Below are 13,172 nucleotides of genomic sequence, written 5' to 3' on the forward strand. Positions count from 1 at the left end.
ATAGTGTCCAAGTGTTTTGCTGTGAAAGACATAAGCAGTAATCTTGTGTGGCTGTGTTTTCAGGCAGTAGGGACAGCTGCTAGTGTGCTGGTTATAGCTACTGACTTAGACTCCATGGGTGTAGGTTCGAATCCCACATCCAGCTAGAGTACCCTGGCCTGGCCAGTAAAATACTTACCCTACATTGCTCCAGTAAAATTAACTAATTGTATGAATGGATAAGTAATTATAAAGTGTTCAACATTGTAGCTTTGGAGGAAAGTACCAGGAAACAAGTAAATGTTATGTTGTACCAGACACAGCATTATTTTCTGAGGGGGCACGAGACGTCCTTTGCTTCCTCATAAAAAAAGCTGTTAGATGTGCGTAGTTTTAGAACTATAGTCTATTATCAACATTTTGGTGTTATCATTGCCATCCATGAAAACACATTCAATTTTTGCATTTTAATTAATTTTAGATTATTAAATTCTTTTCCTGAATCAGTGTGCGTCTACGAAATACTGACGTGACCCTCAGGAAATCCACCTCACGGACGGAATACAATCTCTGTTGAGCCTGAAACACATGTGCTAAGTACTATATTTAAGATCTAATTTATCCGGACGCAAGTGTTTTTTTCTTTCAAATAAAAAAATACCTTTTTGAGTATGAACTTAAGTGGATGCAGGACAGACGGCAACTTCATGTAAATCCGGAAAAATACGCACATGTCACGCGCCGCAGGGAAGTAACACCGAAGCTCCCCGGGAAACGGCGGGGTCACGTGACCCACGCGCTGTAACACGCAGGCAGCGCGCGATACGATGTTACCGGACGGCGGACACGCGCATTGCTACCTTCCTTGCTAAGCATTGGAGCACGGCCGCATGTATCTATATTTCTTATAACTATATATATTTTAGTGTACGTGTTAGTGTGACATTAGCACGTCCGCATTCTGCTCAGCGGTCAGTGTTTGGGGTGATTTAATCACGCCTCTCGTGTTGCGGGGCAGCGGGCGGCCCGCGTTTGTGCTGCCGACGGCGGAGCACTGATCTCGGGGAGCCGGAGCGGAGGGAGCGGCGCCATGGCCAACATCGCGGTGCAGAGGATCAAACGGGAGTTCAAGGAGGTGCTCAAGAGCGAGGAGGTGAGCGCGTCGTTCGGGTTTTATCTTCTAGTTTTGTTAAAACTGAATAGTCCAAGGCCTCTCGGGGGAACACAGAGTTAGTCAGCTGAATTTTAATCTATGTAACCGGCGTAACCGCCGTGGGAGGCGTGCCGTGGCTCGTAGCAGGGTGCCCGGACAGGTGAGGGCAGGAAACACCGGTGATGCGGGAGATGTCCAGGCCGCGGGTTGGTTACGGGTCTCGCGATGATATCGGGACACTTTGAAAGGCTCGGCGGGATGCGACGGTCAGCAGCTCTCAGGTGAGGCCAGGAAACATCGGGGATGCAAGAGACGACAAGGCCGCGACCCGATGATGACATGGCAACACTTTGAAAGATTCGGAAAAGCCGGTTTTTCCGCCACGACACAAATTTATAAGACGGTTCTCATTGCGATTATAGTCGCTGTTTGGGCGTCATTTTATTTCGATGTCATAGGTGAAGTCTATTTAAACAGCGCAGGAGCAAAGATGTCTTCAGTGGGTCGTTGTTTGCCATGATCCTGGACGTGCTGCTTTGCGCAGACAGACGTGTCTTGAACACCACATTCTTTTCCTCCCCTCCCCCCAAAAACCAGATCTGCTCTTTTAATGGAGAAATTTAGCGTAAATCCACCAGTTAGATGTTATTTCCTACGTCCTTGTTGTGTACAACGTGAGCTGAAACAGTGAAAGTTCGAGTTTCGCTCGCTCGGTGTCCCATTTTTTTTCCAGGTTAACCTGCATTGTGTAAATATATAAATAACTTAGATTTACTGAGGACGCTTGAAGCTTTACTTGTGTAAATCACAGAAGTTCATCCCCCCTCTTTTCATATCGCAGTGTCATGATTGATTGAGCAGACAGACCCTACACCTTTAAAATCCGAAATTATAATAATAATAATAATAACCCCACCTGATTTTCCTTTTCTACACTCTCTACTGTATGATTGGTGTTACAGTGATGTTACTGTGTTACCTTGAGTTTGGATATTTACTCACTTCCAGTGTTATATTGTAAACTTTACGGTGATTTCCTTTGCTGCGCTTGAGTATTCTTGCTGTAATTCAGGGTAAAGTACCTCGGTCCAGGGCACTACCACAGGAGAAGCCTAGCAGTGTCCATTTATTTCTGTGTGTACGGTTACCCTCCTGTACATCTAAAATTGTCCAGTTCCAGACTGTAGAGTTTTTAAATAGGTCCTTGTTTGCGTTTTAGTGTGTCTTTTTTGGTGAATATTAATTTAGGGTTAGGGTTTTAAAAGATCACTCCTGTGCCCGTTTGTGTTCACAGGGCATTGCAGTGATTTGTGGTGTATGATGTGTGTGTTTTGCAGGTCAGGTACCTGGAACAGTAAACCCGAAAGCCAGATGTCACATATTAGCTCAAATATTGTTCCACGTGCAGCTTATTTTCCAAAAGGACAGTCTCCGGTTCAACTATGATGATTGACGAGATGACTGTTTGAGAGAGTAACCTGTGGCTCGCATGAGCGTCCGGCGTTTTCACTATGTTCTGCTCATAGATGGGACAGAAGGCAGTGTTAAAGCTGCTGCCTTGGGGCTCTGAGGTTGCAGGTTCAGATCCCACCTCCTGCTGTAGTACCTTTTGAGAAAGGTACGTAAGGTAAATTGCTCCTTGTGAAATTATTTAGCTGTATCAGAATCAGAACGAGCTTTATTGCCAAGTGAGGTTCACACATACAAGGAATTTGTCTTGGTGACAAACTTCCACAGCACAGACAGAATGACAGTGACAAGACACAGATGAGAAGATAGAATATGTGAATAAAGGATAAAAAAATATAAAGTACACAATATACAAAAATAGTCACTAGACATATGTATGTATAAATAGGCAAATATTCACAGGCAGCTAAGCGTTGTAAGTTGCGATGGAGAAAAGTATTTAACTAAATGAATGAATGTAAATGTACAAAATGGGGATTAAATTTTACAAAAATGGAAACAAGCATGTTATGGAGTAGTATGTCTTTTTTTGTACAACTTTACTGAAACATTTCCACAAAACTTGAGCAATTTGAGTTCAAATCTCTAACAGTGCAAGTGGATGCAACGTATTCATTACCATTGAAGCTTTTTGCCATTGAATCTGTAACTTGAACCGGAACTCTTATTTCTGCGTGATCTGAGCGGGTTTTTCACATATTAGGATCCTCTGTGTATCTGTAAACTTAGCGTCATGACAAGCACTTGCAGTTTTCCTTTTTCTTTGTCTTAGAGCAAAATGTGCACTGATACACCACTCCTGCTACTTTGGTGGTACTTTTGTTTTGCTTTACATAAAAGCAGGCAGGCAGGCAACATTAATAATATTTCAGGTGTCAATCTTTCATACTTATTAATGAAGTGTCATGCAATTGTCTTCTGATTGAATGTTCATTAAAAGTAAAGTCCAGCTTATGGAAATTCTGGTTTCCAACTATGCTGAACACTTTGATGTCACTTCACATTGTCTTTATATAGTACAGACTTCATTTTTTTTTAACCAGTCTTCCCTCAGTCTCGTCCACTGCGATGACTTGAAATGTTCCAGTACTGATGCAGTACAATACAAATTCGTATCATATGTGTGTGAAACTTTGTTTTTAATCGGAATTTATTTAAAGAAAAACAAGATGGTTTAAAGGAAATTGACAGCTGTTCATGTTGCTAATGGAGTAATGTGCGAAGTCACTATTATAATACAAAGGGGGACACATGATTAACTGCATCATCTAATTGATCTCACATCTCTCTTTAAACTATAACAGCTTAACTAATTTATTCCTGAAATTTGCCATTTTCAGTTCAGAATGTTTACAGCAGATTTAAACTGCATCTTGTGATATTTTCACTGAAATGCTTTTCAATTACATAGGCTTAGACCAGTTTTTATATGTAAATAAATATAGAACACAGTTGAGATTTCATTCTTTCCATTATCAGGACAGTATAATTACTAAATATGTGTTTGTAACTGTATTAGATCACTGCTGATGTGGCATTTTTACCAAGATTTACGTTTTCTCCCACAGACCAGCAAAAATCAAATAAAGGTTGACCTTGTAGATGAGAATTTCACAGAATTGAAGGGAGAGATTGCTGGACCGCCTGACACACCCTACGAAGGTGAGTGCGCCCGTGTTAACGTTTTTTTTAAGTTGTATCTGCACTTCAGGGGCTCCTAGCGTTAGGGATGCTGCCCCCCCCAAGGATGATTAACACACACATTCTTTGGTGTTGCTCACACTCTGATCTTTATACCTATAGAACAGTGATGTTTATTTTCACACCTGCCAGGGATCCTTTATACCAGTAGATCTCTCCTCTTTCTTCTTTTTCCACCCTTTGAGAAAGCTTGTTCAGATCTCAGCTGGGGGAGTATAGCTGGTAGATGTGATTGCTTCTGTGCTGATATTAACCTGGTTGAACTATATTTGGATCATGGCTTCTTAACCTGTTGGGTGTGCCTCCATGGGAGAGGTGCAGAGGGCATACAGAGGAGTTGCAAGGTGCCTCCCACAAAATTTCTCGCTGGATTAAAAAAAAAAAAGACCATTGTAATTAATGTAATAAATTAAAATCTTAATTGCTTCTAAGTTAAATATTTACTTTTGTGTATGTGTGGAGTTGGCTGCAAATAAAATCTTTCACCTTAATTAAGTCTTAAATAATTCATTAATTTCTGTAAGGACACGGAGTGTAGCCATTAAGATCACTTTCCGATGAGGTGTGAAAATAAAAGGCTTAAGAATCCCTGATCTAGATTCAGTAATAACCTAGTGTGTGATCTGGACTTTGTCTACAAAGTATTCGCACACATCTGCGTCTTGTTCACTTTGGAAGAACATGGTTCCTAGAACAAAATAAGTTTGCTTTGAAGGGAAAATGAATTTCTTGGAAGAAGAGGTATTATCAATACTTGATGTTTCATTGTGAAGAAAAGGTGCCTTGTCTTTCTGTTCATAAATGAACAAAACACTAAGGAGGGTTGTTTCAATATCATAGTGTCACCTTTTTCTTTAATATTGCTGAATAATAGTAATTTTTGAGTAAAGAAGAAAGTTTAATTTCAGCAAATTTAGAGGCTTGTGTGTTCCCACAGGTTCCATTAATACAATTGGCTGCATGTTTGTCCCTTTTTAACCACACTTACCTTGACATTTATTCATTTTGCAGATGCTTTTCTCCAAAGCAATGTACAACTTGGAGAAAACAATGTGCATTGCACCAACAGACAGAGAGATGTACATGCATACACAGAGTTTTCAGTAAAGTTCAAAAGTGCAGTCAGTTTGTCTGTCACTGTGTAAACCAGCACACTTTGTATGAGTAGCTGCACATAGAATTGATAGGCAAAGGTATTTGTGCAAATGATGTAAACATAAGGAGTAGGTATGACATGAGTGATCATGAAAGAAGTATGTTTTGGGAACCTTCTTGAACACTGAGAGGGATTCAGCAATTCTGAGTGAAAGAGGGAGATCATTGCACCAAACTGGAGCCAGAGCCAAAAACCCTCAGGCTTTTGATTATTTAACACTGTCGTCCAGCACTGTAAGTGCTCTATACATTCAGCTTCATTAGTGACATCATCTACAGCATGGTGTTTCAAGTGCTGGTCTCTTGCATTTGTGTTGCAATAAAAAGTACAGAAATCTGCACACCTGTATGAGGGAGTGTGTATGTACAGGTAGAGTAGCAAGGAAGAGAAATGCACAGCCAAGGTCTAAGGTAACAAACAGCTGCATCAGACCAAACATTGATTATGAATTGGTATTAATTTATTGTGTAGCTGCGACTTTTCTCCAGAGGAATGCTGTAGGTTTCATTTATCCAGCTGGGTATTTTACCAGAGCAGCTTAGGTGCAGTGTCTTGCTCTAGGGTACTACAGTATTATTGGAGAGTGCCTTAACCACTGCCTTGCTTGCAGCATGGCCTGACTATGCCTTTTTTTTTTTTTTTTTTTTTTTTTTTTTTTTTTTTAGATGAAACTTTGGCTGACATCCTTCTATTTAAAGTAACCTTCTGAGTTATTGTAAAGTATGTAAAATAACTTTAGCAGTGGGCAATTAATAGTTTTGTAGTTTTAATATGTGGAAAGTGGGGGGGGGGAAGTGGTAGATACTGGTCTTTTAGCTAACAGCTGGTATATTTTTGGCAGAATTTGATTAAAAATAGAAGACATTGACAGCTAAGAATCTGCAGTGCAATTCTAGTTCATAGCTATTCATGTTTTTTGTTATTGTCAGATCAACATAGACTTCTGGCTGTTTGACAAGTTAGCTGCAGAATGGTGGTACGGCGCATATTTGTGTTGTCCTTGTGTGGGGTTTTGACTTTTGCTTCTAATCCAGGTCCCACATGTCGTTTTAGCCTAATTTCTTTTCTCTTTTTAGGTGGTAGATATCAACTAGAAATTAAAATTCCGGAAACATATCCATTCAATCCCCCAAAGGTAGGTGTTTGTGGGTGGTTTTGAATGAAACAAACTGAAATGGGGAAAAAAAAAGTCAGTGAAGATTAAAATGAAAATCAAGCTGGTCCTTTTTACATGTGGTGCATGTGTGTATAATCCTGCTTGTTTTTAATCTTGACTTTAGTGCAAAGTTGCACTTACTCTTAAATGGAAAAAGTGTGTTATAATGTCTATGTGCTTTCTAGGGAAGTGAGCTGACCTCAGTGCAGCTTCCAATCCCTGGTAGATAATGTGATATGGTGTTTACGTAGAGTTTCTCATTGGAGCCAGTACCCACTCCCTGGAGGGAAGGGTTCTTAACTCCTTAGGGGGTAGCTGTAACATAAGAATGCTGGTTTGGGGGAGGGGGCTTCTCTGTCTATCTTCAAATGTAGATAAAAATGCTCTTAGGCTGGTTCCAAGGAGGTAAAAGGGCAAATGTAAACCACCAAAATAATAATAATAATGTGAGTGAAGGGCAAGAATTAAAATGCAATCCCTCAATTTAAAAGATGTTTCTTCTTAACATAGGCAGTCTATTTTTGTTGTCAGCTGTTGCACATGTTTTTCTTTCTGTAACCTGCAGGCCAAGTTATGGTCAGTAGAGCTGCAGCCATAAGTTCTATGTATAGAGAGCAAATAGACAAGCACTTCTTGTAGTCTTAGAATGTGCAGTGCTGTTAGACCTTTAGTCAGAGCTCTGATCTTACTAATGGATTCTAGCGTCTGACCTTTCCTGCGTGTCGTGCTGATGTTTGTTTTTTCCATTTTAAGTTAATGGTTTCATTGGTACATTGGAAAATATGAGGGATTTGTAGAAACAGATTTAACCCTTTTTTCCTCCTTCAAAGGAAATATATGAACAATTAATTTAACAATTAACTGAAGCCTTTTAGATCACTTGCTATTGGTGGGGAAATAATTCATTTTGTTTTAATAGAGCACTTCTCACAGTGACACAGAGCACTTGAACAAAGGCATAAAGCAAAGAAACAAGACAGTTGACTACAGACTAGTGTAGTACATTATCAATGCATTTATCAAAGTTACAAGTATGTCTACTGGCCACAGAGAAAAGGAACAATAAACTCCTACTTGAAAGTTAAGAGAGGGGGGAAAAAAAAACCTTGGGGGGTCTGGGTGCCAGTGGCTGCCCCACCCCTCTTGGGTATTCTAGATTAAACAAGGCTTCTAAGTCAGTTTACAACTAATAATAACATTGCTGCCGTATGACACCTCGATTTCCCAGTTCACCAAGGTACGTCTTGTCCATCGTGGCGGTTGGTCATCAACTTCCGTCAGCACGGGGAGCTTGTGATAGCCAGCCAGCCCCCTCAGGCCTTATTGTAGGGAAACAATGCTCAGCAAGAAGAAATTTAGTAATTTTTAACTGAAAGAAATTAGACAGTTTAATACATTTACAGAGGTGGGGAAAAAACAGAAACACAGCCAAGTGGAATGACATTACTAAGTCATATGCTCGAGTGAACATGCAAGTCTTTAGTCTGGATTTAAAGACTGAGACAGACGGAACATTTCTGACTGTAACTTGTAGACTATTCCACAGTTTAGGTGCTCTACTGAGGTCTTTGATCACAGGTACTTTAAGGTAACCTGCATCCAATAAACAAAGATAGCGTTTCGGAATGTGAGAATCAATAATCTCCCAAAGGTAAGCCGGAGCAATTGCTTGTACTGCCTTATAGGTCAGAAATAGGGTTTTAAAATCAACTCTTAGTGTAACTGGAGGCCAATGCAGTGATTTCAGTACCGGTATTAGATGGTCGTACTTCCTAGTTTTGGTGACAGTTCTCGCAGCATCATTTTGTACCAACTGTAGCCTGGATAAAGTCTGGTATGGGCAACCTGATAATAAAGCATTACAATAGCCTAGCCTACTTGAGACAAAAGCATGAAACAGTTTCTCAGCATCTCCTTTGAATCAGCAATTCCTTTGTAACTGGGAGGAATGATGGACAAAGGCTGGCAAATTGTGTGCTGTGGCCCTTGTAAGCATGTGATGATGTCACAGGATGATGTTATGAGGTGATCTCACAGGTCACGAAGGACTAGGGCTCATTTACAGCACTTTCATGAACACACACACACACACACACTCCAGTCAACACTGAATGTTCTGGGATCCATGTAGTAGTAGTGCTTCAGTTTACATCCCGATTCAGAATGTTTTCCTCACTATATGTTTTAACTTTTGCTTTGTACGCAGGCCGACTCGCACACGACTCAGATATCAGAGAGCTCATTATCAGTTCAGTGAAATCTTTGATTCTTTTTGTTCCCTGCCTGTCTCATTTATACTGCAGACATCTTTTACTGGAACAATTACATCCCCTGTACCTCCCTTTGTGGCAGAGCCTCACCCTGATTATACTTCACAGCTGACTGTCTTCTGCCTCCCGCCCACTAGGTGCGATTCATCACTAAAATATGGCATCCGAACATAAGCTCGGTTACCGGTGCAATATGTCTGGACATCCTTAAAGATCAATGGTGAGTTGCAGGCGCATGCTTTTAAAAACACATTCTGTGAAGCCTGTCAAAATGGCAAAAAAAAAAAAAAGCAGGTTTCATAGCAGAAACTGAGGAACTGGATGTTTAAAATGTCATGAGTCACATGGTACACAGGATCAGGCTGACTTGTCTGATGCTGATGGACAGCAAGTCACAGAGCACTGTGTATTTTTCCATAAGCTCAGAAGAGCCCCTGTTCGAGCAGAGCTTGGCAGTGTGCTAATGGGACCTCCCTCACTCCCTGTGCCCCTCAGGGCAGCTGCCATGACGCTGCGGACCGTGCTGTTATCACTACAGGCCTTGTTGGCAGCTGCAGAGCCGGACGATCCCCAGGACGCTGTGGTGGCCAATCAGGTGAGATGAGATCTCTGCAGCAAGTCTACATGCCAGGGGTCTCTTGTGTTTTTGCAGGGGGGGGGAGCAAAAAACTGAGAACTGTGAGGTGACATTTTTGAGGACTATTGTCCGAAAGTAACAAAATATATTGGAGGCAAGTCACAGATGCCCTTAAAATATTGAGACATTTCTATATGTGCTTTCATTGGTTTCGTGGTTTTCATGGGTTTTAGTTTTTGAAAGCAACTGTGGTGTTTATGTATCACTTTTAGGTAAGTTTTTGTATTTCTAACACTGGTTGCAAATGTAGCTTCTCTCCTACGTGCGTTCAGCTACATAGATGAACAAGGTTTTAAAAATAAGTAGTTTCAGCCACTTTCACTCTGGTTTGGTCTGAGTAGCTTTGCTGTGTACGGTCATACGTCTGGCCATAGTCGTGTATTGACCCATTTAGGCTTTCCTTTGTTGCTCTTCCAGTACAAGCAGAATCCGGAAATGTTCAAACAGACAGCCCGACTGTGGTCTCATGTGTACGCCGGGGCGCCAGCCTCCAGTCCCGAGTACACCCGCAAAATAGACAAGCTCTGTGCAATGGGCTTCGACAAAGTGAGTCTATTCATGTCAACATGCACACACACAGTGTGTGTACATGCGTGCTCATATCGCTCCTGTGTCTCTTTTGTGCTGGAAATGGATTGCATTAGGAGGAGGCATGAAGTCGTGGGTGGTCTGGTGGGTGCTGTGTTAAGGCTCTCTTTTCGCCCTCCACAGAACGCAGTAATAGTGGCCTTGTCGTCAAAATCCTGGGACGTAGAGACTGCAACGGAGCTCCTGCTTAGCAACTGAGTCCACATCCGAAGACTGCTGCACTTAACACTCCCATGTGTGTGCCCCTTCCAGTCTCCCTCTTCGCCCTCGGTCCCTGTGATCCGCTCCACCTCCTCTTATTCCTCCAGTTCCCATCGCTACTCCTTTTTTGTCTCTCTACCATAATCAGCCCTAAAGGTGACCTGTGCCCACCTGCATTCACAGTACTGTATGTCCACTTCCTCCCACCCTCCGTTCTCAAGCAGCTCTGTTCCCATTGGTCCTCTTCTGTTATGCCCCACCCACATTCTTCAAGATGCTGACCCCCATCTTACCTCCTGTCTTATGTTCTTTTCTTGATTCCTACTTCTTATAGGAAGAAAAATATTTAGATTGATTTTTAAATACAAAGAATGGGGGGGAAACTCGTCACTGTTAACTGATACCTGCTATCTGGCTTCGGGCTGAGACTGGAAAATCTCCTTCAAAAATACAAAGAATTCATTTGTAAATAAAGATATTAAAGTCTGTGTAAATTTAAAAAAGAAATGGGGAAATACTTTGTTTCTTAATATTTTAAAGCTATAATTTTCAGCTGTGCTTACTATGAAGGAAAATGCCCTATAGTTTTATTTTTGGCGAATATTTAAAAGCTGTGTGAGAATTCTTGTTGAAACTTTTCCGCGTGTCCCGCTTTGCTTTCGGCAGCCACGCGATGTCAGTACTGTGGGTCAAAGCCGCTCTGTTTAGCCTGTATCATGGCCATTGTGTGGATCTGACAGAGCCTGGGAACCCGCTGGGTTTGTTGCCATCTACGAAACGGGAGCATGTCTTTGCTGCTAGCCGCTCACTTGACTGTCACACAAATAAGGCAAAACAAAGGTTCACAGTGAAACGACTCCCTTTATTTGACAACTGGCAGTACAGTTCTTTGGGTCGAAACATTTCAGGACCTTGAGAGCCGACCTAACTTTTTTTTTTTTTTTTTTTGTTTTGTCTGTTGCCATGGAGATTCAGACCCATTTGCCTTTCCTGTGCCCAGAACCCATGTTTGTGTTGCAGCTGTTTGGTTCTGGTAGGAACAGGCAGGGACTGCACTGATCAAGTGCTCCTTTTCTACATTTATTTTTATTTTAAATTTTTTTTTTCTTTCTCCTCTTCCTCCCACCCCTTACTAGTGAAGCAAGTAATTAACTGCCTTTCCTACTTCTGCAGTGTGTGCTGGATCACTGAAGGTGCGTCTGGTTCAGTAATTTGTAGCTTGTCTCCGGAACGTTCCACCCCATCTCCCATCTGACACGCAGCCCTACACCTTTACCTCTGTTTGTTCTCAATGTGAGACCACTAGAAATTGTACAACCTTCTCTGCTCCTTGGCAAACTCGGTGACATAGGTGCCCTGTTCTTATAGTAGTATGTTGTTATTTGACAACAGGAAGATGCTATGCTCTCTGTGTGTTGCCAAAAGATCTGATGGAGAGGCAGGCGTAAACGTTATTGGCACCCAGCGCAGTAGAAGCAGTCGATGTGATGCTGGCCTGATATTGCCAGGGTGTACAAGTCATATGTGAGGTTTTAATTTTGCCTCTCACTGGAATGGAACTGAACATTAGTTAGTTATTCATTTTGATGATTTAAAACAATGTTTTTAAGATAAATGAATCTTGTCGTGCGTTAGGGGTGTTTTGAGTCGATGCAAGTGGATCATAAACGGGAAGGGCGAGCGCAACAGTTTTTATCCCAGCTGCTGCTCTTTTGGAGCGGCATGAAAACGGTGTGTTTGCAGTCATCTTTCACTACCGAGGCTGAGCGAAGCACAAGTGGTTTGTTTCGGAAGCGCTCGTCCAGCTGAGTATGTCGTCTGTTGCATGCAGGAGTGGGGACCGGCGTTGGCTTCTTTGTCCTTCGTGCCGTACCACCTGCGTGCACGTGGTAGCGCAATGGCATAGGTCTTTGACGAGTTAAAAATTGATCAGTCTACTTCTGTTGTACATACAGCTGTGTTTTCATATTGATATTTAATATTAGAATGCCCCACTGATGGCTGGATTATTTTTTGTATAAAAAAAGTCAAAACAAAAAAACTTAAGGTCTTCCTTACTGTTGTATTTAGTACAATGTTGCACGAGAATGGGTTGCAGTTTTCACCTGTTTTTCAATTTGGAACTTACCACTTGTTTCTCTCTTCTGGAAAAGTCAAATAAATAAGCAGTACAGCATGGTTATTTGGTGTCACGATGTCATCTGTGTTTAAAAAGATTCGAAGTCAGGCTATACTCATTCGGCTGAAAACCCTGTAGCGGAATCAGTTTGACAGTCCGCTGCAATGAAACATTTCATGCTCGTAGCACACTTGCAGGATGACCTTGCGTAAACGTTACCCCAAGTGTGTGGCTTCGCCAGGGGGCTCAGAACCTGATCTGTGCTCATGGACCTTTTCACTGCTTGTCCATTTTATTTCTCCTCTAAGTGTTGCTGCTGCACGCTTCCTGCTTTTTTGAAACTTAAGATCTGAACAAACGGAGAAGCTGAAAGAAAAATTTACCTCCGATCCATGTGAATGGAAATTCTTTACAGTTCGATAAAGCATTGAGGGGAAAAAAACCCTAAAGTGTCACACAGATAGGTACCACACCCACAGTCATCTCTAAAAGCATTTATTTTCTGAAAAAGAAATCATGTACGAAATTAAATAGGGTCAGGTGTACAACACCCGTACACCTCAAACCAAAACAAACTGGAGTCATATCAAGTCAATCTTAAGAATTTCACTAAAATAAAAGGAAAAAAACTGAACATGACATTGAAAAATATTTTCCCTCTAAAAACACTCAGTGTTAACAGTTCTGAACTGTTTATATTTATGCAGGCATCTAAATTGCAACCCTTTAAAAGTTTCTTAAA

The 13,172-nt window shown here is 41.5% G+C and overlaps 1 protein-coding gene across 1 annotated transcript; it reads left to right on the forward strand.

Annotated features, from left to right (window-relative positions):
• Nucleotides 1–802: 802 nt before the first annotated feature.
• On the forward strand, nucleotides 803–10,749 carry ube2ka (ubiquitin-conjugating enzyme E2Ka (UBC1 homolog, yeast)). The gene is made up of 8 exons (XM_018746316.2): nucleotides 803–871; nucleotides 998–1,132; nucleotides 4,171–4,264; nucleotides 6,536–6,594; nucleotides 9,023–9,105; nucleotides 9,381–9,480; nucleotides 9,940–10,068; nucleotides 10,234–10,749. The coding sequence occupies exons 2-8, from the start codon at nucleotides 1,070–1,072 to the stop codon at nucleotides 10,306–10,308; spliced, it is 603 nt and encodes a 200-aa protein (XP_018601832.1). The 5' UTR covers nucleotides 803–871; nucleotides 998–1,069; the 3' UTR covers nucleotides 10,309–10,749.
• The last annotated feature ends 2,423 nt before the right edge of the window (nucleotides 10,750–13,172 follow it).

This window comes from Scleropages formosus, chromosome 5 (genome assembly GCF_900964775.1).
Source record: "Scleropages formosus chromosome 5, fSclFor1.1, whole genome shotgun sequence".
Classification (NCBI taxonomy): Eukaryota; Metazoa; Chordata; class Actinopteri; order Osteoglossiformes; family Osteoglossidae; genus Scleropages; species Scleropages formosus.

Coding starts and splice junctions, on each gene's coding strand:
- ube2ka (XM_018746316.2), top strand. CDS start 1,070: ATGGCCAACATCGCGGTGCAGAGGATCAAACGGGAGTTCAAGGAGGTG. Junction 1,133..4,170: donor AGGTGCTCAAGAGCGAGGAG/GTGAGCGCGTCG, acceptor TTTCTCCCACAG/ACCAGCAAAAATCAAATAAA. Junction 9,481..9,939: donor ACGCTGTGGTGGCCAATCAG/GTGAGATGAGAT, acceptor TTGCTCTTCCAG/TACAAGCAGAATCCGGAAAT.